This window comes from Paramacrobiotus metropolitanus, unplaced genomic scaffold, assembly GCF_019649055.1.
Source record: "Paramacrobiotus metropolitanus isolate TYO unplaced genomic scaffold, Prichtersi_v1.0 Parri_scaffold0000028, whole genome shotgun sequence".
Taxonomy (NCBI): domain Eukaryota; kingdom Metazoa; phylum Tardigrada; class Eutardigrada; order Parachela; family Macrobiotidae; genus Paramacrobiotus; species Paramacrobiotus metropolitanus.
The window spans coordinates 147,317-172,503 of NW_026570248.1; the positions used below are offsets into that span (position 1 = coordinate 147,317).

The 25,187-nt window shown below is 46.5% G+C and overlaps 1 protein-coding gene across 1 annotated transcript in view; it reads left to right on the forward strand.

Annotated features, from left to right (window-relative positions):
- Window positions 1-24,351, forward strand: part of LOC129588183 (twitchin-like) — a 35,222-nt gene extending 10,871 nt beyond the window's left edge. The window contains 48 exon segments of the mRNA XM_055482311.1: window positions 24-3,467; window positions 3,545-4,078; window positions 4,142-5,772; window positions 5,774-6,476; window positions 6,943-6,996; window positions 7,070-7,363; window positions 7,661-7,987; window positions 8,049-8,117; window positions 8,197-8,850; window positions 8,920-9,234; window positions 9,292-9,600; window positions 9,727-10,038; window positions 10,129-10,440; window positions 10,497-10,802; window positions 10,859-11,170; window positions 11,321-11,623; window positions 11,798-11,938; window positions 11,941-12,096; window positions 12,157-12,447; window positions 12,703-12,822; window positions 12,825-13,001; window positions 13,067-13,480; window positions 13,483-13,665; window positions 13,728-14,021; window positions 14,084-14,386; window positions 14,466-14,579; window positions 14,582-15,382; window positions 15,466-15,795; window positions 15,863-16,156; window positions 16,297-16,674; window positions 16,783-17,151; window positions 17,216-17,524; window positions 17,660-18,443; window positions 18,508-18,746; window positions 18,851-19,189; window positions 19,294-19,647; window positions 19,712-20,838; window positions 20,898-20,963; window positions 21,036-21,338; window positions 21,430-21,925; window positions 21,990-22,105; window positions 22,107-22,185; window positions 22,188-22,286; window positions 22,347-22,530; window positions 22,692-23,149; window positions 23,237-23,312; window positions 23,527-23,676; window positions 23,830-24,351. Of these exon segments, the coding sequence (XP_055338286.1) occupies window positions 24-3,467; window positions 3,545-4,078; window positions 4,142-5,772; window positions 5,774-6,476; window positions 6,943-6,996; window positions 7,070-7,363; window positions 7,661-7,987; window positions 8,049-8,117; window positions 8,197-8,850; window positions 8,920-9,234; window positions 9,292-9,600; window positions 9,727-10,038; window positions 10,129-10,440; window positions 10,497-10,802; window positions 10,859-11,170; window positions 11,321-11,623; window positions 11,798-11,938; window positions 11,941-12,096; window positions 12,157-12,447; window positions 12,703-12,822; window positions 12,825-13,001; window positions 13,067-13,480; window positions 13,483-13,665; window positions 13,728-14,021; window positions 14,084-14,386; window positions 14,466-14,579; window positions 14,582-15,382; window positions 15,466-15,795; window positions 15,863-16,156; window positions 16,297-16,674; window positions 16,783-17,151; window positions 17,216-17,524; window positions 17,660-18,443; window positions 18,508-18,746; window positions 18,851-19,189; window positions 19,294-19,647; window positions 19,712-20,838; window positions 20,898-20,963; window positions 21,036-21,338; window positions 21,430-21,925; window positions 21,990-22,105; window positions 22,107-22,185; window positions 22,188-22,286; window positions 22,347-22,530; window positions 22,692-23,149; window positions 23,237-23,312; window positions 23,527-23,676; window positions 23,830-24,022 (19,616 nt within the window). The 3' untranslated portion in view covers window positions 24,023-24,351.
- Window positions 24,352-25,187: the final 836 nt, after the last annotated feature.

Sequence of the window (25,187 nt, forward strand, 5' to 3'; positions counted from 1 at the left end):
TTCTGAATTTATTTTTCATTTAGAAGTGGAAACCAAAACCACGAAAGGCGGCCTGAAACCACAGGCTAAACGACCAGTACGAGAAACCGAGGAAGAAGAGGAAGTCTCGCGTCACGAAGAAACAAAGACAACCACAACAACGAAGACCGAACACGTGAAGAAATCACCGAAACCCAAGCGTCGCAGCAGTGTTGTCGAAAGCACAACGGTGGAGACAACCTCCACTGTCGATGTTGCAATGGAAGAAGGATCGGATGCCGAAGAAATATCTCGTATTGAAGAAATCCATGATACCAAAATCCGTACAGTCGTAACTGAGAAGCGCGTTAGAGCGAAAAAAGAGCCAGTCCAAACGCGGGACGAGGAAATGGAAACCGATGAAATGGAGGCAACAGAAGTGTCTCATGCCGCTACCAGTACCGACCGAGCCACGTTAGTGGAACGCGCATCAAGTCCGGTTAAACAACCGCAGAAACCAAAAAGAAAACCCAGTGTAACTACAGACGAACAGGTGGAGGAAATCGTGGAAACCGTTACAACCGAAGTGGTAACCGAACGGTCTCGGCGCCCGTCAGTCAAAGAAGCAGCTGTCCCTGTTAAAATGGAAATTGAGCAGAAACCAGCACCAAAAAAGCATAAACCAGAGACTGAAGTCAGAGAAACAAAGGATGAAGAGGTGGACGAAGAATTCGTGGAAACCAAGGTAACGAAAACAACCACCACCAAAACACAGAAACCAAAACCAGTGCCGACACCGTCAGAGACATCGGAAGCTCCATCCATTCCGGAAGACGAAGACATCGAAGAAACAGTGGAAACCAAAACCACAACAGTTGTCACCAAGAAAGGAGAGAAACCAACGGTAACCGAAGTGAAAACGGTGACTGGAAAAGGCGAAACTGCATCGGTAGGCACTGAGACGATCGAAAAGCATCCCAAATCCGTTTCTCATGTGCGAGAAACCACGAAAGGAGTAACGAAAAAGGTGCACACCGAAACCTTGCCCGAGCGACTTATCGGAGAGCCAGTAGAAATTGCGGAAGCCGAAAACATCGAAGAAGTCGTGGAAACGCTGACCACCACAGTTACGACGAAAAAGCCTCAGAAACCAAAGGTCACCGATGTAGGAGTATCCCCTATCACAGCCGAAGAGAAAGATGTACCAAGACTTAAAAAGCACCCGAAACAGGAGGAAGAACTGCCAGTGGAAGAAAGCTTCGAAACGCTGAATGAAAGAAAAACCGTCACGACCGTTGTTACCCGTAAAGGAGAAAAGCCTGTTGTCAGTACAATAACCACTGACGCGGCCAATGGCGATATAACCGTCATCGAGGAAACTAAACCCAAAGTGGCCCAAACTAATTTGACAGCGGAGAAAATCCACGAAGCAATCGTTAAAAATCTTCCGGAAAGACCCGAAGCTGAGTCAGATGAAGAAGAAGAAATTGAAGAGACGTATGAAAAGAGAACGGTAACGGTGAACACGAAAACGCTACACAAGGCCCACATCACGGACGAGAGTGAAGTGTCTCAAAAAGCCGGTTTAGCAACATCTGCCGATACAACTGCTCGAGCAGATAAATTTCAGCTGTTGAACGAGGAGCGTTTTATCGAAGGCCCCAAAGCCGAGTCCGAAGAAGAGATCGAAGAGGCTGTAGAAAAGAAAACGACCAAAGTAGTCACTAAAAAAGTGCAAAAGCCGCAACGGCAGGACGTCTTGCACCAACCGGACATTGGGCAAGAAGAAGAGGTTTTGGAAGAAGTTGTGGAAACGACGGTAACCACCACGACCAGCAAGCCTGGTGAAAAACCGGTTGTTACTGAAGTTACCACTGTGACGCCCACTGTCAAGCCCAAAGAGAAACTGATGCCACAAGAATCCATCGAAGCTACGGAAGAAAGTGTGGAGGAGGTACTGGAAACAAAGACTACGACAACTACCACGACGCGAAAGGTGCGAAAACATTCGGTTACGGAAGTTCCTGAAATAGCCGACGTGGCAGAGATCGAGGAAGAAAAACCCAAGCCCAAGCCGGTAGAAAAACCTGAACGAAGAAAGCGACCTGATACGGTAGAAAGCAAAACTACAGAGACCCAAGTGACGGAGGAGAGCACTAAGGTAGTAGAAGAGAAACCTACGGTCACGAAACCCGAAAAGTCCAAACCGGCAGCTGTGAGCCATAAGCCCGATCACGGGGAATACGAGGAAATCGCCGAAACGATAACTGAGGTGGAAACCAAGCGAACAACACAAGCACAAAACCCGGTTGTGGAGAAAGTGCATAAACCCAGCCGAGCAGAGGAGGTTAGTTCCGATGAAGAGTTCGCAATCTCGGAAGAACTGCCCAAACCGAAGAAAAAGTCGCCTGCAAGAAGCCCTGAGAAGACGGTTGAGAAGAAACCAGTAAAATCACAACAGCCACGTTCGCCAAGCCCTGAGTTGGAAGAGTCTGAAATAATTGAAATCACCGAAACAACAACAAAGGTCACTTCGATTTCGAGCACAAAGCCGGAGAAGACCCCTCGGCAACCTCTATCCACGAAAGATAAGGAAAGTTCACCGGAAAAGCCCGCGATTACGCAAATGAAACCAACAGTGAAACGACCAGTTCGCGATGAAGAGGAAGATTTCTGGGCTCAAATAGAAAAAGTGGAAGAAATCGCGATTGGAGAAGTTGCAGAAAGGCCTAACCAACAACCTGCATCGAAGCCAGAAACCGTCGATGTTGCCGAAGAGACGACCGTGGAAACTAAAACTGAGACTGCCGTTGAAAAAGCTCCTCGAAGGGAGCGACCGAAGAAAACAGAACAACCGGCTAAAAAGCCAGCGGCTGAAGAGGTTGAAGAGACCGAAGTTATCGAAGAAGTAACTGAAAGCAAGGTCGTTCAAAAGAGCACTACTACCCCTAAACCGAAACCTCTTTCCGAAAAGGTTGCAAAGCCAGACAAGGCTACAACTGTCGAAGAAGAGGAAGAGTGGTATCCGGGGAAGGGTGAAGAGGTCACGCCTAAGAAAAAGCTTCCTGTAATCGAGAAAACAGTCGAAACAGAGGAACAGTTGTTAAAGGAAGCGCATAAGCTTGGCTTAATAGAATCGAAAACGCCCAAGGCAATCGAGGTACCTGTTGTAGATACCCATCCTTTATCGGAGTTCTCGGCGCAGGCGGACTCTGTTAGCACGAAAGAACGGCATGTTACTGAAGAAGGTATTTTAGAAGAAGTTGAGACCACTACGACCAGATCCCGTTTGACCCGTGAACCCCAACCCTCAGACAAACGAAAGGTCACGGAGGTGGCCGAAATGGGAACAGACACCATTGATAAAGTTGTAGTCGAAAAACCCATCGAAATATACGTAATAGAAAACGAAGCGGGTGAAAAAATAGAAATTGAAGTTGAAGAGCGCAACGGAAAATTATTCGACGTGAAAACGGGAAAGGAAGTCGAGATAGAAGGATACGAAACCGGTGAGTAAACGTTTTACACGGCAACAGCCAATATTGGATTACAACTATTATTATTCTCATTGAACATGAAATTGCAGTAAAAACAACGGTCGAAGAGTTTGTTGAGGAATGGGAAATGGAAACCGTCCATGAAACGGGTAAAGAACCAGCAGTGAAGGGCCGTATGGAGCAGATATACAAAACGACAACAGCAACGGCCGAAGAAGGTGGCGTAGAGCAAGTGACGACCGGAAACATCAAGCGGATCGAGTATACACAAGACGAAACCGGCAAGCATGTGGTGGAAAAGAATGAACCAATTGAAGAAAAGCGCGCACTACTCGGTCCAGAAGCGAAAAAGCTAATGCTCGAAGGGAAGTCTGAGGTAGAAGAAGGTGTTATCGAAGAAACGAAAGAACGAACAAAACAAGTGCGCCGGCGCCGCCCTGATGGGACACAAGAAGAAGTTCCAGAAATGGAAGAAAAGACAATTGAGAAAAAACGCACGCCCATGGAAAGTCGGGTTGTTGAGACAACGGAAGAAACTGTTACGAATACGACGGTTACGGAAGAAACCGATCAGCCAAAAAAGCCCGGAAAGAAACCAGCGCCCAAGAAGCAAAACGCGGAAGGTACTTTTACTCTTTGCAGTTTGTGTGTAACGCTTTAAATGTTTTTTTTCTTGTATTTTACAGAGGTGCCACAGAAAATAGAAACAATCGAAATTGAATCAGTCACGGATACCAAAGTGCTGCTAACTTGGGATGAGCCAAAAACAGCAAAACCGGTAGAATATGTTGTAGAAAAGAGAAAGGAAGGCAAGCAAACGTGGGTGGAAGTAAAGACTACTAAAGCCACAGAAATGGAGATAACGGATCTGGAGGAAGGCACCGCTTATGATTTCCGTGTTACTCCGGTGAATGAAGCGGGATCGGGTGAGCCAACAACCGTGCCAGAAGCCGTCCACACGAAAACCAAGCCGCATGCGCCTCAAGCCGTTCATCTGGCGGAAAAGAAAAAGACGCCAACAATTGAGTGGAAGATCCCGGAAGCTGGCGAACAGACGGGATGGAGCGACATTGAGAAATTTGTCGTAGAAGAAAGAGCCGTTAAGGACGCGGAATGGCATACCTTAACGGAACTGCCGAAAACAGAAACATCCTTCGAAGTTCCGTTTGAGACCACCGAAACGTTGAAAGAGTTGCGTGTTGTTTCTGTGAATGATATCGGCGAAAGTGAGCCGAGTAAAGTGGTCAAGGTAGAGAATCCTAAAGCTAAAGCCACACGCCAGCGAAAACCCACTACACAGGCTGAGAATTTAGAGGTTATAAAAGTAACGGACTCAACGGTGGAATTATCATGGGAAGAACCGAAGGAAGCGACACCGATTGACCAACTAGAGTACGTGGTGGAAAAGCGCACTGTCGGTCGAAAAGTGTGGACTAAGGTGGCTACGACAAAGGCCAGAGAATTCGAAATCTCTAATCTCATCGAAGGCGAGGCGTACGATTTTCGTGTGACGCCACAGAACAAGCTGGGTCTCGGCGAGCCGGCAACCACAGAAGCTGTACAGCTGATTAGTAAGCCAGAAGCACCCGTTTCTGTTCACGTTGCGGAGAAAGTGGATACTCCGACCATTGAGTGGGATATACCAAAGGTCGATGAGAAGAAGAAACCGGTTAAGCAGTTCGTTATCGAAGAACGGTCGGAAGATAATCCTGTGTGGCACAAAGTCGCCGAGGTGCCTGCCGATGAGCAAAGCTTTGAAGTGCCTTTTGGTTCGGTTGAAAAAGAAAAAGAGCTGCGGGTTGTCTCCGTTAACGAAGCGGGAACGAGTACTCCTAGCAAACCGGTCTCCGTTAAAAATGTCGAGAAGCCGCTGCATAAACCAAAACTAGAAGCGCAGCCTCAGCAGCTGGAGGTGGTGAAAGTTACAGACACCAAGGTTAATTTATCCTGGGAAGAGCCGGAAGATGTGGAAGAAATAGAAGAAACCGAGTACGTTGTGGAAAAGAAAACCGTTACTACGAAAAAATGGACGAAAGTGACAACCACCAAAGACACTGAAGCGGAAATCGAAGATCTTGACGAAGGTGAGCAGTATGAGTTTAGGGTCACTCCTAAAACCGCCGAGAAGGAAAGCTCGCCGATCACCCTGGCAGAGCCGGTGCAGATGAAGACCAAACCCGATGCTCCAAAGAAATTGGCTGTCGAAGAAACGGAAGAAACTACCACAGTGGAATGGAAAATAGAGGAAAGCGATAAACCTGGTCAAATGCCGATTGAGCGCTTCATCATCGAAAAACGCCCAGCCAGGACAAAAAGGGACATGGACTAAAGTTACAGAAATGCCTGCAAATGCAGAGTCCTTTGAAGTGCCATTTGAAGAGGACGAAACGGAGAAAGAAATCCGCATAATTGCTGTGAACGAAGTGGGAGAGAGCAAACCCAGTCAGACGGTTACCGTTCATAAACCGGAAAAGTCACAGACTGGGACCACCACCAGTGTTCAGACAACCACTACCAAAACAACAACCACGAAAACTACTACCAAAACGACTTCGGCAAAGCACGCGGAGGAAGGCGAAATCAGTGAGATACCGGTTGAAAAGCCGGAAGCACCGTCGAACGTACGAGTGCTTGAATCGGCGGATGTACCAACGGTGAAATGGGAAGTGGAGACCACCGAGCAACCCGTGGAAAAATACATAATCGAAGAGAGAACTACGGAAGAGAAAGCTACTTGGAAGCGCATCAAGGAAGTGCCAGCGACCGCAGAAGTCGCTGAAGTGCCTTTTGAAGAGGATGTTCCGGAAAAAGAGGTTCGGATTGTTGCCGTTAATGAGGCCGGAGAAAGCAAGCCCAGTAAAGCCGTTAAAGTAGCCAATCCGGAACAACGCGGGAAATCTAAGACTGTTAAGAAGACGACGAAGACCACTACAACTACTAAAACAACTACGCATGTCGAGGACGAAGGCGCCACAACAGAGAAAGTTGTTCCCGAGGAAAAACCGGTCAAGAAAATACCGGGTAACACTGCTGGGCACAATGGATGTCGCTTACGCCATACTAACTCAAATATTGCAAGATGCTACGCTGTTCTTAACGTGTTCATAACTGTTACAGCAATACAACTGGGCAATTGATGAAATGTCTGCCGGTATCTCTAATGAAAGGTTATCGCGTAACTTATCTGCTTGGTGGTTCGTTTTCTTTGTCGAGAACTAAATACTAATGGTTGCACAACTGACGATCTTGAAATAATAATAATTGTCGAAGCAGTACTAACGATATGTGCACAGTGGGTTCACTGACTTGTACTAATTACTTTTGTATGTACTGTGCGCAGTGTCTGTGCTTATATAAAACTGTTGAAGCTTCGAAAGCATGGCGCTTTTGTGGTTCTTATTACTTAAACATAACTAAACCTGACAATGCTGCTAGTAAAAAGTCGTTGTTTTATGGTTTAACCATGAATTTGTTCCATGATGTTTAGAGGAAACTGAGGAACTTCCGGAAGAAGTGGAAACGCCAAAGCCTAAGAAAGCCGGTAAGCCAAAGCTTCATTTAAAATATTATCAAGGTGCATTCATTAAAAATCATCGCTCTGTGACTTTGTGTAGAGCCTTTGTCCTCTCCGGAGAACGTGCATGTTGTGCAGTCTACACCCGACAATGTCAAGCTGGCATGGGCAGCGCCCAAGAGTGACGGTGGTAGTCCAGTTCTTGGCTATATCGTGGAGAAAAAACGGTCAGAGCGAAAAGTGTGGCAAGCTGCTACGGAAACAACCGATGCAGAGTGCGTGGTGGAAAATCTGATCGAAGATGCAAAATATGATTTCCGGGTGACAGCAAAAACTGCCGAAGGAATCAGTGTACCCACTGAACTGGCCAACGTGGTTGCTCGATTTTCATACGGTAAAATTACTTACAAATTTAATAATATGGTGTAGGAAGTTTACAGTGAAAGGTCACGAACATATTGGCACGTAAAATCATAATTTTTGTAGTTGTGTGTGCATGTGAATGATTTTGAGAGGTACGTCTTTTAACTGAAGCATAGTTTTGCAATTGAATTGCTGAAACTAGTGTAAGATTTTCACAATGATTCATTGATTGATGATTGCATTTCCTGGAGGCTAAAGTTAGGTAGTAAATAACTCTAGTCTATAGGTACGCCCATAACGGTGGTAACGATCTTGTGGTCTTATGCAGAGGCTCCAGCGGTACCGTCCAAACCGCGCATCACCGAAAGCGGACCAAAGGGAGTTACGATTGAGTGGGAAGCCGGGCCGAACGACGAAAATGTTCCGGTAGACGGTTACAATGTGTCCGTCAAAGAAAAGGGGTCTACTCGATGGAGGAAAGTGACGAAGAACGTTGTCAAGGATACATCCCATGAAATCACCGATCTGATTCCTGGTTCCGAATATGAAGCGCGCGTAACTGCCGTTAATCCTGCTGGCGAAAGTGAGCCGAGTGCTCCCTCAGACCTATTCAAGGCCGGAGAGGAAAAGAAACGAGAAATACCACAACCCGAAGGTGAAATGCAGTGGAAGACGCTAATAAAATTGTAACACACGAGCTTAATGTGATATTTCAGAGGAGGAAGAAGAAAAACCCAAACCCACACGAAAGCCTTCCAAAATGCCGGAAGTGACAAAGGCAGCTGGCAAGTCCTCAAAATATGTTTATAAAAAAGGGTAGACTGCAATCTGTATTATTGAAATAACAATTTAAATTAAATTTAGGCACACCAAGCGCTCCAGGAAAGCCGTTTGTGGTTGATGCCACTCCCACGGAAGTGACACTGGAATGGAATGAACCGGTCAATGCAGGTGACAGTCCGATTAAAAGTTATAACGTCCTCATTCAGGAGAAAGGCACCGACACTTGGCAGAACGCCACCGAAGAACCCGTACTCCAACCCACCGTGGTCATCCAGAATCTGTCACCGGAAAAGGAATATTTAGTCAAAGTGGCCGCAGTGAATCAGTCTGGCGAAGGCAAGCCGAGCGTGCCTTCGGAGACATTCGTGCTACCGGCGAGCGAAGAGCTTGAGGAAACCGTTCCTGCAGAAAAACCGCCAAAACCCTCGAGAAAAGCGTCTCAGCAGGAAGAAATTGCTCCAGTGGAAGATCTCCATGTACTCGACTCGACACCAAAGTCGGTCAAACTGGGATGGACTGAACCTGAAACAGATAAGCCTTTGGTTTTTGCTGTTGAGCACAAGCCGAGCGACACGGAAGAATGGATTTCCTCGGGACAGACCCCTAAAACGGAAATGGTAGTACCGAATCTGACACCCAAACAAGCGTATGACTTCCGTGTGACCCCACAATCCGATGACCTCACTGGCCAGCCGGCGGAAATTCATGATGTGATCCCTGGCAAAAAAGCAACAGGTATGTACTGTATATAACTCGCGGTTGAGCTAATACTTAATTACCATAACTATTGTGATTAAATTTTAGAAATACCGGCGGCACCGGGACAACCGAAGGTAACGGATGTGACGCCGACGGAAGCAACGCTAACGTGGGTGGAGGGCGAATCTGATGGAGCGTCCCCGGCTGACGGCTATAACGTATACCTGCGCGAGAAAGGCACCAAGCAATGGAAGAAATCCACTAAACAATTAGTGAAGAAAAAATCCCACTCTTTAACAGACCTGGAACCCGAAAAAGAATACGAGGCTCAGGTTACCGCGGTGAACGAGGCTGGAGAAAGCCAACCTAGTCCAGTATCCAAACCGTTCCAACTAACGCCCGAAGAAGCTGAAGTTGACAGTAAGTCGAACGTATTTGTTTCATGGACACAACCTTTTAGTACGGTTGATTTTCCAGCTGTTCCATTGGCGCCGAAAAATCTCCAGGTGATTGAAGCTGCCCCAACCGGAGTTAAACTGAGCTGGAAGGCTCCTGATGACACGGGCAATAAGCCTGTCACCGAATATACCGTCGAACAAAAACCTTCTGACAGCAACAAATGGAAACCAGTTGGGAGCACTGCTGACACGGAACTGACCACTCCCAAGTTGGACGAAGGAAAATATGACTTCCGAGTGAAAGCGACGAATGAGATCGGCCAGTCCGAACCAGCGGAAGTCAAAGATGTCAAGGTTGAGGGGAAACCGAGACGCGCTACGATGCAAGGTCAGTAGAAAGACTGTTTTTAGGTACCATCAAAGCGGCTGCATGAAATTATTCTGAATAATTTCTTACTTCCTGATTTACCATAATTCATTCTTTAAATTCACTACATGCTGTTCTCCATTATAGTACCGGATGCCCCTGGCGAGCCAGCAGTGACGATAACCTTCCCAACGGAAGCAAAGGTTGAATGGCCGGTGTCCACAGCAACACCCACCAAACCGGTGGATGGATACAACGTTCACCTCCGAGAAAAAGGGAAGAAGACTTGGAAAAAGGTTACGAAAAAATTGGTGAAGACCAATGAATTCACGCTGACTGACCTTTTGCCCGGAGAGGAATATGAAGTGCAAGTCACGGCCTTTAACGAAGTGGGAGAAAGCGCGGCTAGTCCAGTGTCAAAACCATTCCTTTTGCCCAGTGAAATTGTTTTAATCGAAAGTAAGTGCACGAAAAAATCTCCTTATTACAATGTTTATTATCTGTATAAAACTTCATTTATCCCATTAAATCTTGCTTTTATCCTGCTAGTTCCTTCTGCCCCGGGTGAACCCTCTGTACAGCCTACTTCCCCCACAACCGCCGAAATCGAGTGGTCTGCTCCCGCCGAAGTCGATACTCAGCCCGTAGATGGCTACAATGTGTACCTTAGAGAGAAAGGCAAAAAAACCTGGAAGAAGGTCACCAAAAAGTTGGTGAAGACAACCACTCATACATTGACAGACTTAACTCCAGGACAGGAATATGAAGTCCAGATTACTGCTGTTAACGAAGTGGGTGAAAGCGAGCCTAGCCCCGTCTCCCAACCGTTCACCCAGCCCGCGGAAATCGCGGAGACTAAATGTATGTGTTCTGCATTCCCTTGAATACTTCCCGCTTTTGCATGTGTGTATTTGCAGCCGTCCCTTCGTCTCCCAAAAACCTTCAGGTATTAGAAATATCGCCCGAGGGTGTCAAACTGAGCTGGAAGGCACCCGATGAGACCGGCGGTTCACCTATCAAAGAATACTTGGTAGAACAGTCTCCGTCAGGCAAAAATGATTGGAAACCTGTTGGTACTACTTTGGAGACAGAATTAAAAACTCCTCGCTTGCCGGAAGGAAATTACGATTTCCGAGTTAGCGCGAGAAACGACACTGGACTTTCTGAACCGGCAGAAGTAAATGACGTGAAGATCAAACCGGCTAAAAAAGGCGTCACGGAAGGTAGCACGATACGCACAAGATTGGCTTCCCTGCATGTTAACGGTCCGTGCTTGTAGTACCTCTTGCCCCTGGTCAACCCGAAGTGAACCCCACCAGCCCTTCAGAAGCTGTCGTCGAATGGCCGGCGTCAACGGCGACACCCAATCAACCGGTTGATGGGTATAAAGTGTATATTAGGGAGAAGGGAAAGCGAGCATGGAAGAATATAACCAAGACGCTGGTCAAGACCACGCAACATACTTTGACTGATCTGATGCCCGGTCAAGAGTATGAAGTACAGGTTACGGCTGTGAATAAAGTGGGCGAAAGTGAACCCAGCCCCGTTAGCAAACCCTTTGTCCAGCCCACCGAGAAAACAGAAATTCAAAGTACGAAAACATCTTTGCGCTTGAGACAAATATTTTAGCTTAGAACTGCTTTGCAACAGTTTTAAGTTAACAGGAAAATGCCTATAGGGTTGCACGTTTTTCACACGTGGCGACATGTTTTTTCTGCTAACTAATTATGTTGACCTTTAGCTGTTCCGTCGGCGCCACGCGATTTTAAAGTGGTGGAAGCGGTTCCGGAAGGCGTTAAGCTGACATGGAAAGCACCAGAAGATGAAGGCAGTAATCCTGTGAAGGACTATGTTGTGGAAGAAAGACCGAGCGGAACAACGAAATGGAAGCCGGTTGGTACCACGGTGGATATGCAGCTGACCACGCCTAGCCTGCCTGAAGGTCCACATGATTTCCGGGTGATGGCACGGAACGAAATTGGGCTCTCAGAACCCGTGGAACTCAAGGATGTGGATGTAAAGAAGTCCAAAGCTGAAATGGAGGGTAAGTTTCGTTAAGAGTAAAAATACGTAACTTCAAATTTTCGCATAATAACCTTTTGCATTACTTTAATTTCAACATTCACCAGGGCATGACAACAAACGCGTACAAAAATTAGAATGTTGATTTTATAAAAATAATACTCGTAATAAACCAGTATATGGCGTTTATTCCCAGTCCCTGTTGCCCCTGGTAAACCCTCGGTTAGTCCTGTCTCGTCAACGGAGGCGACGGTGCAGTGGCCTGCCGCTGAAGCAACACCAACAAAACCCGTGGACGGTTACAATGTTTACCTAAGAGAAAAGGGCAAGAAGGAGTGGAAAAAGTAACGAAGAAACTGGTTAAGAAAACCGAGCATACCATTACCGATTTGAAGTATGGACCCGAGTACGAAGTTCAGGTGACCGCCGTTAACGAAGTGGGAGAAAGTCAGCCAAGTCCACTGTCCGATGCGTTTACCACCAAGCCAGAAGAAAGTGAGTCTTGCCGTCAAAATGCCACCGTGCGCAGTGAATATAAAATTCTGTGGTCTATAGCGGTGCCTTCAGCTCCTAAAAACCTGAAAGTTTTGGAAGCCACAACGGAAAACGTGGCTTTGAAGTGGGAGGCGCCGGAGTCCGACGGACATTCACCGATTGTTGGTTACCTAGTCGAAAGAAAACCCAAAGGAGAGAAGAACTGGTTGCCTTTAGGAGAAACCGTTGATACCGCTTTTAACGTGCCAAAAGTTCCCGAAGGGATATCTGACTTCCGGGTTATTGCGAAAAATAAGCACGGCAAATCCGAGCCGGCCGAAGCGAAAAATGTGGAAATCAAAGGAAAACTGAGTGAGAATTCCGTTCCATCACTAACAAATGTGCAAGGCGGTGGAGCTACAATAAGTCAATAACCACTGACATCTGGAATGTGCTGGTCGTGTTCTGCTGCAAAAATTAACAAGTCGAGAGGCTTCTCACATCCAGTTACAAACAAACATACTGATTGCTTTGGTTAACTGCGCGCAAACTTGACAAAGCTTTATATTTTTAATCAGCCGTTGGCATACAGGTTTTCGTGTCGTTTAATGATTCACTCCATTGTAGAAGTACCAACGGCTCCTAACAAGCCGACCTCAAAGGTCACCGAGACGGAAGCCACAATCGAGTGGGATGGCCCGGCAGCCACAAAAGAAACTCCGATCGATGGCTATCATGTTTATGTCCGTGAAAAGGAACGAAAGCTTGGAAAAAAGTGACCAAAGATCTGACCAAGAAAAAGACGCATGTGCTGAAGGATCTAAAACCAGGCACTGAATATGAAGTTCAAATCACCGCAGAAAATAAGGCCGGGGAAAGCGAGCCCAGTCCAGCGTCCGATGGATTTATGCTGAAGCCAAAAGAAGGTATAATATTATGCGGTAAACAAAAATTAATTTAAAATTTGTTTTGAAAGGTTTTATGTTTCAAGGTGTTCCCACTGCTCCGCGAGACTTGGAAGTTGTCGAAGCGGTACCTGATAATGTAATACTTAAATGGAAAGCCCCGGAATCTGATGGAAATTCTCCAGTTACAAGCTATGTCATTGAAAAGCGCCCCAAAGGAGAACGTTCATGGCGTCCTGTCGGAGAATCACCAAAAACCGAATTCACCATCCCTAAAATTGCAGAAGGCACGTATGACTTCCGGGTCATGGCGGTCAACAAGCACGGACCCTCTGCGCCAGCGGAGATTGCGGATGTTAATGTAGCAGCTAAAATGAAACTTCCAGCGGCACCGGGTAAACCCGAAGTGACTGACATCACCGAAACTGAAGCGACTATTACCTGGCCGCCCTCCAAAACCGACGATAAATCGCCCGTCGACGGCTACAATGTATATCTCCGCGAAAGGGCTCGAAGAAATGGAGGAAAGTCACCAAAACTCTTTTGAAAACTACAACCCATACACTGGACGACTTGAAACCGGACGAAGAGTACGAAGCACAAATAACCGCAGAGAATGAATGTGGTGAATCGGAACCCAGTCGACCGTCCGATGCGTTCATGCTCAAAAAGCCTGTTCGAAAGGGTACGTAAGAATACCATATCTTAGAAATCCAGTGCAAATTGCAAGGAAAACTCAATTTTTAGCTGTGCCTTCGGCGCCCGAAAATCTGCGTGCTACGGATATTAAGCCAGAATCTGTGAAGCTAGTCTGGAAAGCTCCAGCGGATGATGGAGGATCACCCATTACGGCTTATGGAGTATTCAAACGACCAGCAGGATCGGAAGATTGGGAGGAGATTGGCGAAGTGCCGATCACTTCCATGACAATCCCGCAGCTGGAAAGTGGTGCCACCTATGACTTTAAAGTGGTTGCCAAGAATAAACACGGCGAAAGCGAGCCGGCGGAGCTGAAGGATGTGCAAACCAAGACTACCATCAGTAAACCAGAATAGCCTTATGATATGCTTTGATGGCAGTGATTACCATTGCTGCTGTTACAGAAGTGCCATCGGAGCCTGGAAAACCTACGGTTGAATGCACAGAGACAGAAGCGAATATTGAATGGACCGAGCCGAAGACCGACGGTGGTGCGCCGATTCAGGGCTACCATGTGTATATCAGGGAGATCGAAAGCACTAACTGGAAAAAGGTGACAAGAACACTGGTTACCACGAAAAACTACACCTGCCAAAACTTGGTTGTTGGAAAAATCTACGAAGTACAAATAACGGCAACTAATGATGCCGGAGAAAGCAAGGCCAGCGTTCCAAGTGACCAGTTCTTCCTAAAGAAACAACAGAAAGGTTTGTTAAATTTACGCACGAGAAATTGTGGTAAACCGTGAACTTGAATTAAGCTTTTGATAAACTGAGTTTTGTGAAGGTCCACCTTCTCCTCCTACCAACCTTCATGTAACGGACGCTTCCCCTGAAAACGTCAAAATTGCGTGGTCTCCACCGGAAAGCGATGGCGGCGCTCCTATTACCGGTTATCAAATCAAAAACGCCGTACGGGCCGCAAAGCATGGCAGGATGTGGGAGAAACTGCCGATTTGACCTTTACAGTTCCTGGCTTAGTCGAAAATAGCAACTACGATTTTGCGGTATTTGCCGTTAATAAGAACGGCGCCAGTGAACCAGCTGTTTTGGAGGACGTTTACGCCAAGTATTCCTTCCGTGTGCCATCGGCGCCGGGTCAACCAAAAGTAGTGGAAACCACCGAGACTTCTGCTACCATCGAGTGGACACCGCCGGAAGACGACGGCGGTGAGCCGGTCGCCGGTTACGACGTCTATCTTAAGACGCGTACGTCAACACACTGGCGAAAGGTCACTAAAACCGTCACTAAGCAGACCAAATTCACTCTGGAAAACCTGGAAATGGATATCGAATACGAAGCCCGAGTAGTGGCAGTTAACAAGGCTGGAGAAAGTGAGCCGAGTAAGGCGTCGGAGCCCTTCAAACTGACTAAGCAACGACCAGCCCGCAGAGATTCGGTTAAGGGGGAAACGACAGAAGCACCTAAAGGTGCAACGGACACCACGGAACCTGAGAAGATGGAGAAACCGTCTTGTCGTACTGATCAGGATACTCTGGAGGTGGTGGAAGGCGAAGACGCTGAGTTCGTTGTTGAATTCACCGGCAAACCAACACCAACCATTACATGGAATAGTACAGCCGACACCTTCCAAAACAAAACCAGATTCGAACTGAAGACCACCGAAAAGACTACCAAATGCACTATCAAGCACTGCCGGTTAGAAGACACCGGAGAAATTCTAGTTACCTTTAAAAACAAAGGTACTGTACATACATGAGTCGCACAGCTGCTGGTTTCAGTGGAGAATACAACAGTGAACAGTTCAATATTTTTGCGTTTACAGCGGGAAAGGCCGAAATGCCACTGAACCTTAAAGTGAAACAGGCCGTCCAGGCTCCTCGAATTTTTGATTATCCCGAAGTAGTCGAAGCACAGACTGGAGAAAATCTGTCCATTATGGTGCGATTCGAGGGTGTCCCATATCCAGACGTGGACTGGTTCCATGCCGGCAAGCCTGTTAAAGAAACCCGCAGAGTGCGCGTGGAGAGCCTTCAAGATTACGAATCTCACATTGTTATAAAAAAGGCGGAACAATCTGACGTTGGATCGTATCTTGTCCGGGCCACCAACTCCGAAGGATCTGCTGAAGCGACGATAATTTTAAAACTGTTAGGTAATATAAAAACTCGCGATGTTTCCGTTGGTTGTCAAATGTTTTCATGATTTATTGCTTTCAACAGGCGTCCCATCGGCACCAAGAAATCTCAAAGTCAAGGAAATTGGCCCAGAAAAAGCGACAATTACCTGGGAACCACCGGAATCCGATGGAGGAGCCCCGATTCAGCGGTACATTGTGGAGAAACGTTCGGCCGGCCGTGTTACGTGGTCACGTGTGGCTGCTACCCAATCGCTTGAGCAAGAAATTGGGGAACTAGCGGAGGGTAAAATGTACGAATTCCGTGTGGTGGCTGAGAATAAATACGGGCCCGGAGAGGGGGCGGAAGTGGGACCAGTGCTGGCTGCTTTCACATTCGGTAAGAATAATGATAATTTGTCTTGCTACCCTACAGTTTGACAACGTGTACGGAAGTTGTCTATAGCATGGCTACGTGCCGTAGCCACTACACTACACGGTGTATTACGGCTGTGTCAAGCGTACGCGTTTTTCGTTCAGATGTTCCTGGCCCCCCTGGAACGCCGGAATGTTTAGACACAACGGAAACATCCACTAATTTAGCCTGGGATCCGCCCGAGACTGACGGTGGCAGCCCGATACTGGGATATCACATTGAACGGCGAACCGGAAAGGTCGGACGATGGTCTAAAATCAACAAAACACTGGTGACGACGACGAAATTCAGCGTAACGGATCTGGTGGAAAGTGAGACGTATGAATTCCGCATTTTGGCGGAAAATAAAAAAGGCGTTGGGAAGCCGAGCGCGCCGTGCTCTCCCATGAAAACTTTAACTAAACCCAGGAAACCCAAAGCCGATACGTCCATTATTGAACCTTCCGTTAGTCAAGCCCCAGAAGCTAGCAAAGCCGAAAAAGGTAGTACTTTACTTAAGAGCAAATCTCAGTTTAAAAACTTAGCAAATTTAGTAGCTCAGTAGAATACGAATGCGGAACGATCTGAAGTGTATTTAAAATTTCTCGCAGAAGATGAGCGTACCGTGGACGACACGATCGGCTCCGATGTCGATATGGAGGAAGAGGAAGCAATCCCGGAAGATGAAGAGCAAGGCTCCAAACCCGAATTTATCACCCCTCTGGAAACCCAAATCGTGCGGGAAGGTCAAAAGGCCATCTTCCAGTGCGAAGTTATCGGCGAGCCAAAACCATCGGTCATCTGGCAGAAAAACGGAAAGACCATACGCGACAGTGATGAATACCGCTATGTCGTTAATGAAAACACCTACAAATTGATTATTAAAGAGGCATTCATGGAGGATGCTGGAGTCTTTGTCGCTTTGGCACGCAATCCAGCCGGAAAGGCAACCAGTGACGCTGACCTGATCGTTAAACAAGGTTTGCTGTGTTTTAGTTTAGTCTTTTTAAGAGGTATAACTAATTTGATTTGTGCCTTTTACAGACATTCCGGACAAAACGAGGAATCATGTTGTTCCCACGTTTGTCACTCCATTAAAAAACCAAACCGTCACTGTTGGGCAGACGCTGACATTACGTGTTAGAGCTTCAGGATTTCCTAATCCCACGATTAAATGGTGGCGCGGCGAAAAGGAGATTCTTCCTGATTCGAGAATCTCCGTTTCGGACGATGGTCATGGCGGCTCGGTTTTGACCGTCAGGAAAGTTGTGATGAATGACGCTGATTTGTACCGCTGTACAGCAACCAATGCAGCGGGTGAAGCGTCTACAGAATGCACCATTACGGTCGAAGGTGAGCAACGTACATACGTACCATACTGCGGAAACCTCATTGCGCCCGTTAGCAGTGGGTTGTTATAGTTATGCGATAACAAAATACTGCTCTACGCTTTTAATTGGCTACAATGCTGACGGAAAAGTTTTGCAGAGAAAACGGAAATTGCTGGCCACGAAGCTCCTTATTTTACGAAGAAACCCAGAGAGCAGACAGTCAACGAAGGCGAACCTCTGAATCTGGATTGTGCATTTGTCGGAGTTCCTGCTCCAACGGTGAAATGGTTTTTGAATGATCGATTAATTCAGTCACACAAAGACGTGACAATTACCAGCGATGCAACAACCTCCTCTCTGCAAATCGCGGCTGCCATGCCGGAAGATTCCGGTGTTTATACCGTCGAGATATCTAATTCAGTCGGACAAGCTCGTTGTTTTGCTGCCATCAACGTAGCACGGCTGCCGGTCAAACGGAAGCCGCATGGCGTGGCGCCGCGATTCGTCCGCCGCTTCACGGATGCTGAAGCATCCAGTGGATACGACGTGCACTTTGAATGTCAAGTGACCGGTGAGCCTATGCCGACAATTAAATGGCTCTTCAACAAGGACGAGATCACCGAAACCGGGTCGAAGTACGAAATTGTGCACAAGGAAAGAATCGGATGGAGCCGGTTGCTTATTCGTAACGTAACTAGAGAAAGTGTGGGTCAGTACACAGCGGTTGCTACGAATGAAGAGGGCGAAGCGCAATGCTCGGCGTACCTCAATGTCGTTGAACCGAAGCCGACTGGTGACAGAGGGGATACATCCGGTCGACCTAAAGGAGAAATTCGTGCTCCAGCCTTCGCCAAACCTCTTCGCGATACAGAAGTGGTAGAAGGCGAAAAGGTTAAGTTAGACTGCAAACTGACCGAGCCCATGGAGGTGGTAGTAAAATGGTAAGCTTTCAAAATAACTGCTAAGCGTTGCAGCTCAGTAACCAAATGAGCACCATTTTTCTAGGTTCAAGGACGGTATTGAACTGAGTGAAGGACCCAAATACAGTATCGATGCCCACCCGGACGGTACGCTGGTCTTGCAAATTAAGGAATCCCGAAAGCGAGACGAAGGCCGATACAGCTGCGTTGTCACTAACGAAGCTGGACGAGCCAAAACGAACTGTGAACTTAAGGTCACCGTGCCCAAAGATGACGATTCGCGTCGGGACGATTCTGGCTTACGAGGACGGCGACGTGTTGCAGGTAAATAAAACTTTTACTTCCTCGGGATTTTTTGTAGAACATCGTTACCTTGTTGTACACACAAGAATCATCAGCGACATGATCTTTTCTATTGCGCTTTACAGGTCCACCTTGGCCTTTGGCGTCAGCCCCTTGGATCAGTAACCTCACCGGAAGTGGTTGTTTACTTTCTTGGAAGCCATCCATAACGGATTCCACCGAAGCCACGCCCATTACGTACATAGTGGAAATGTGCGAGGTCCCACGAAGCGACTGGCATCCTATTGCGCACGGCATTCCTAATACTGAATACGAAATCTTGGGATTACTGAAACCCGATAGGAACTACCAGTTCCGTATCCGAGCAGAAAATAAATTTGGTGTCAGTGATCCGTCACCATATGCTCGGACGGACCGAAAATTACCGGCGCCTGACCATGAACACTACGCAGTGAAACCATCAGGTCAGAATTGATGAATGTTGTTGAAAGTGTTTGAGTAATCCCTTTTTCAAATACCGTAAAACACTGCGTAACTGTAAAATTATTATCTTGTTTGTTGATTGCAGATCGTAAAACATTTGAGAAAGAACCCCGTGAATACGAAGTCCAGCGTCCAGAACACGGTCTTTTTGGTGAAAAACCAAGATTTTACCGTGAAAACAACGATGTGCAATTTGGACTGGAAGGAGAGACCGCCACATTAGAAGTATATTGTTATGGGTATCCGCAGCCGAAAATCACGTGGTACCTTCGGGGTGAAGAAATTCGCTCTGGCGGTCGCTTTGCTAGTCGCTACGGTAGCAGCGGTCAAGTCCAGCTATCCATTGACAAACTGTCTTTCCGGGATGTCGGAGAATATACGTGCCGAGCAGTGAATGAACACGGAGAAGCCGAGATCCAACTGCGGTTAGAAGTAGCAGGTACGGTAACAGTTTTGTCCATTTTGACCGGAACCGCGCCGTAATGAGCAATTATCTTTTGCAGACCCACCTGTTTTCATTGAGTCGGTTGTGGATGGCATCTTCACAGTTGGTCAAGCAGCTCGACTAGACTGTCGGGTGGATGGCACGCCCTTCCCGGAAGTGCGTTGGCTGAAAGACTGGCGTCCGATTGCCCAGAGCTCCCGTGTGGAAATGGTGACAACAGAAACCGGGCACTGTACATTAATCATCCATGATGTCCGTGTATTCGATGGGGGCTTGTATACCTGCGAAGCCAAGAATATTGGAGGCACTGCGCTATGCTCAGCCAATGTTCTGGTCGAGTCTCGGCCAGCCGCGACAGCCGCACCGTTCGATATACGAGTTCGACGTGTGCATCTCAAGAATAAGCGTGTCACCGATTTCTACGACTTCTTTGACGAGATTGGTCGCGGAACACAAGCGGTTGTGAAGAAGGCTGCCGAAAAGCTTTCCGGGCGCAATTATGCCGCAAAGATTTCCTTTGCTCCGCCCAGAGAACGGCAGTGGTTGGAGAATGAAATGCATATATTAAATGAGCTGCAGCATCCTAACATAGTCCGCTTACATGATGGATACGCTGGGAATTCTTACGTTGTCCTTATGCTGGAACTAGCAAAAGGTGGCGAAATTATCCCTCGCATGGTGCAGAATAAGACCTACGGCGAGGATTACGTACGCAGCATTATTAAACAGATGCTGCAGACGTTGGAATACATCCATGAGAAGGGTTTTGCGCATTTGGACTTGAAGCCGGAAGATGTACTTTTCCAACATCCTGGCTCGGATAAGATCCTTTTGGTGGATTTTGGATTGGCTCAGAAGATTCCTCCAAGCGGTCATGTGATTTCCGAGTTCGGCACACCGGAATTTGTATGTCCCGAAATTGCCACCCGAATGCCGTGCGGAACACCAGCTGATTTATGGAGCACCGGTATCATTACATACCTATTACTGTCGGGTGTGTCACCTTTCCTTGGACCAACGGATCGTGATACACTGCTGAACGTTCAGCGATGTGAATGGGATTTCAATCATCCAATCTTTTCGCACATTTCACCGGAGGGAAAAGATTTCATCTCATCGCTGTTGAAAAAAGAGCCCACACGGCGGTTAACGGCCAAGGAGGCTCTAGAACATCCGTGGTTTGGGGTATGCTTTGGTCTCTTGTTGTTTAGTGACTTTGAAATAATTTTGAACGCGTATTTTAGTCTACATCCAACGTGGACATCAGTAGTCGTCCATTGGAAGATTACTGGGCTAAACGAAGGCAAAAGGTCAGCCCATTCGTTACTTTGATCAACATGGAACTGGCACGTATTATAATTTATTCTAATTTATGGTTATAGCTTGGACAGCAAGCGGTGGTCAAATACGCCCGTCGCCGACCATTGCATATGTGTCTGCAACATCCTCAAGGCTTGCTGTACCCGCCTGACATTGCGGATGGAGTTAATTTGGCTCACGATATGCGCGTGCGCGAGGGCAGTCCAGGAGCAAAAAGCCGCACTGAACGCGACGATCACAGCCGCCGCTCGTCGGTTTCCGAAGACTTCCGTGACTACCATTATTCGTTCTTTGGTCAAAGCGATTCGCACTATCAAGTCGGACCCGAGACGGAATTACTACAGCTGCGAGATCCGGATCTACCGGTACGGAAATTTGTCTGTTAATTCCATAAGACAAATCAACTATTTAAAACAATTCGTTGATTGTTTTGCTTTATCAATTTTTCTTTGGTAGGCCCGCATTCGAGAATACCGTCGTTTAGTGACGGATCCATCAGGTCATGCCAGTTTCCGTGTAAAAGCTGATAATAAACTGTGGGGTCTGAAACCGGCAGTCAAGGAACGCCGGCGTATGATGGAGATCATGGATGACGAAGGTTTCGGTCAAGCCCAGCAGCTGGCGGCGCGCAGGAAGCGCAAGCGCATTTTAGCGGAACAAGACGAGGAATACGCACCGTTCTTCCGCGAGAAACTCAAAGATACTGCTTTCGCTGAGGGCAAACCCGTTACTTTGCGTACGGTGGTCATCGGGTGCCCACAACCGGTAATTCACTGGTATCATCATGACATTTTACTGGAAAACGGTCCGCACATCCGAACCATGTCCAATGAAGACGGCACGTGCTTACTGACCCTGTCACCGGCTACCGGAGTGGAAGCCGGGGAATATAAGTGCGTAGCGCGAAACAAACTAGGAGAAGCAGTTTGCCGCGCTACCTTAATGATTGGAGGTATGAAAGCATCGACTAAATATTTTCGTAATAAGAAAAATTCTAAAATAGTAATTTGATGCAGTCGTCCCCGATCATCCTTCCTGGCCCGTTCTGGAGTACGTGAGCCCGAACGAAATGACCCTTACCTGGGAACCACCGGAATTCGACGGCAACGCCGAAATATTGGCCTATAAACTCGGAATATCGAGGCCGAGAAGATGTTGCGTGGAAAGTTGTATCCAGTGATCTGCTACACGAAAACGTCGTGGTGCAAAACCTGTGCCCAGCTCATATTACCGGTTCCGTGTCGCTTGCCGAAATATGTTTGGATGGAGCTCGTACAGTTTTTCGTCCAACGAATATCGCACGCTTGTCGCCGGTAAAACTGCAAATCTTTGGTAAATTACTTGGCGGAATGCTGCAGCATATATCTTTTCAGGTGAATCGCCAAGAATGATTGAAGAGCCTCATCCCAGCTCTGGCTTGAAATGGCGGGAACGTGGAGCCGAACCGAAACCGGAAAAGCCGGTACGATTGATTAGCCTGATGGAGAAATATCCGGCGTCTCTCTATGAAGATACATCACCGGAAGACCAGTACGACTTCTACGAGGAAATTTTCCGGTATGTTTTAAAAAAGGCATGTGGGATAAAAAGGTCTCAACTTAATATTCATTGCCTCGGTGGTGATTTCTGAGTTAGTTGATTTCTTAGTTGTCAGCACGGCCAAGTTGAAACTATGGTCTCGCTTGGCATCGTTTTATGAAATGCATTTGTTATTTCAGAGGAGAGTTTTGCATTATCCGGAAGTGTTTTGACCGGAAAAACCAGCGTTCGTTTGCCGCGAAGATTATTGATATCCATGCACCGGATGCACGACAAGAATACGACATTCTGAGTGGACTGAAGCACGAACGTATCGTCGAACTGCATGCGGCCTACACGTTCAACCATGCCTTCGTACTAGTCGAAGATCTTCTAGATGGTTACGATGTGTTGCATTATCTGTGCGAAAAACAAGTATACACGGAAGAAGATGTCGCACAGATTACGCGACAAGTATTGGATGGGTTGCAGTATTTGCATTACGATGGCATCGCGCATCTGAACCTACAACCAGAAAATGTTGTCAGCAAAAGCAGAAGGAAACTGCTTATCAGTTTGGTAGACTTTGGAGCTGCCAAGCGGCTGCCGGAAGATGGCGCAGTTATTAAACTGCCCACTGTTCCTCTGGAGTTTACACGTAAGTACCGCGTAGTATCCGATACTGTCGTACCAAAGCATTTTGAAAATTAATTAGTTGACCCTGATGCGATCTCTTTATTTACAGCGCCAGAAGTGCTGACCGAAAAAGCAACAACAGTCAGCGCTGATATATGGGGTGTTGGTGTTCTTGTATGGATCATGTGAGTCAGTTTCTTTCACAGATTATTTGTGTTCCATTACATTGTTTATATGTAGCTTTATCTATGATTTCCGTACTACAAAACGAACAATACGAAAATCATTAGACATCCAATTACTTGCTTTTATGTAAATGATGTAGATTTGGGACCGCACTCGAAGTGGCTATTTTAGATGTAAATAGTAAATACGTAGTTCATTTTTGACCTTTCGCAGGCTAAGCGGGACTCACCCATTCTTGGGAGAAGATGATGAAGAAACGTACAATAATGTTTGTGGAGTGCGTTACCGTTCAGCAGATCTGTACCGTGGTCTGTCGGTCGAATCGACCAGATTATTAATGCAAACGCTGAAAGTGCTGCCGGGGTGAGTACAGCTTAAATTGCTAATTAATATGACAACAAAGGGCATCCTCATGGCGGAAATTAGCACTGACGTATACTAATTACCCAAGTACTTCTGACATAGTTAATCAAGGTAATGAATCATATGATGTATTTAAAATTAATCAATTTCCAGAAATCGTCTTTCTGTGGATGAATGTCTGGAGCATCGGTGGATTATTCCCAACGAAATTGCCATCAAGAAGCGGGAAAAATCTACCTTCCACTGCTATCACCTGGAGCAATACAGGAAGCAACGCAATCGTCATTTAACGCACCGCCATTTAACCGATCAAAGTCTACTTCGTGCCTTTAATCCCAAGGGATGATTTTGGTTTTGGTGATGCCGAGTAAAATATTTCTACTTTGTATTAATATTCTCTACGAATTTCACGTGTCTGCGTTAGTGCGTATCGTTCCGTGATCAGTGTTGAATTTTGTTGTTGTGGTTCAATAATCTTAATATTTTTAGCTTTTCCTGTGGTACACATCTTGACAAACAGAGCTACAGATAGGGCGCTAATTTTTGCACCGGTTGATTCAAAGCTCTTTTAAATTGACCCTTCGGATATTGATGCCTGAATTCAGTGGAGATGTACCGGTATCAGTTTCAGCGTTATATAAAAGTGAAGATTTAAAATGTAAGTTGAGAATAACTACTGACATGAACCAAGTAAATACCAACTAGTATTAAGTACTTAGATGGTGAATCCACGATTCAAATTTATAGGATCTAAGGATAAAAATGCACTTAACATTAGCCTGATGCACAAAGCTAAACTGAAGATAAATAGCCCCATCACCATGTACTGTACCGTACGAAATGAAGTACTTAAGCATAACAGATAACTGAGACAACACAAAAAAATAACTGAGATAAAAACACAAAAAGGATAAAAATTAAAGTCAAATCAAAAAAATTTATATTCCGCAAATATACGTATTATTCGTACGCCTATCGGTGAAGACCGAGCACTGCGGCACTGCGGCTACAAAAAGTAGTAATAAATAATTATATCATTGATACGGATAAATAAAGGAAAACATTTTTTTGCCACTGAACTGCTTGTGTTCGTATACGAGTGGGAGCATTTGATTGCAAATATGGATAGAAGTATGGATGCTTCGTAAAAAAATTCATGGTTTCTGTAGGCTCCTAGTCTGGAACAGTGTACAGAGGTTTGTAATAGTCTGTAATTTATTGTTATTAGTAATAATTATTAGTAACCAATGTATGCATATTGACAATTGTCAGCAGTATTTTTGTTAGACAATTGTTAGCAGTAATTTTGTTAATATTTTTGTTAGCAGTATTATTACTGTATTGTACACCGCGCAGAGCGCCAAGCCGGAAGTTACTGATGTCCAAGTTCTCACGCAGCATGAGGGGCGCAGTATCGGTATCAGCTGCCGCCCTGTACAGAGGTGGTTCAGTAGGCAAGTCGCGCCAGGCCTACTCAGTACTCAGCACTGAAACCACTCCGCCTCCTATCT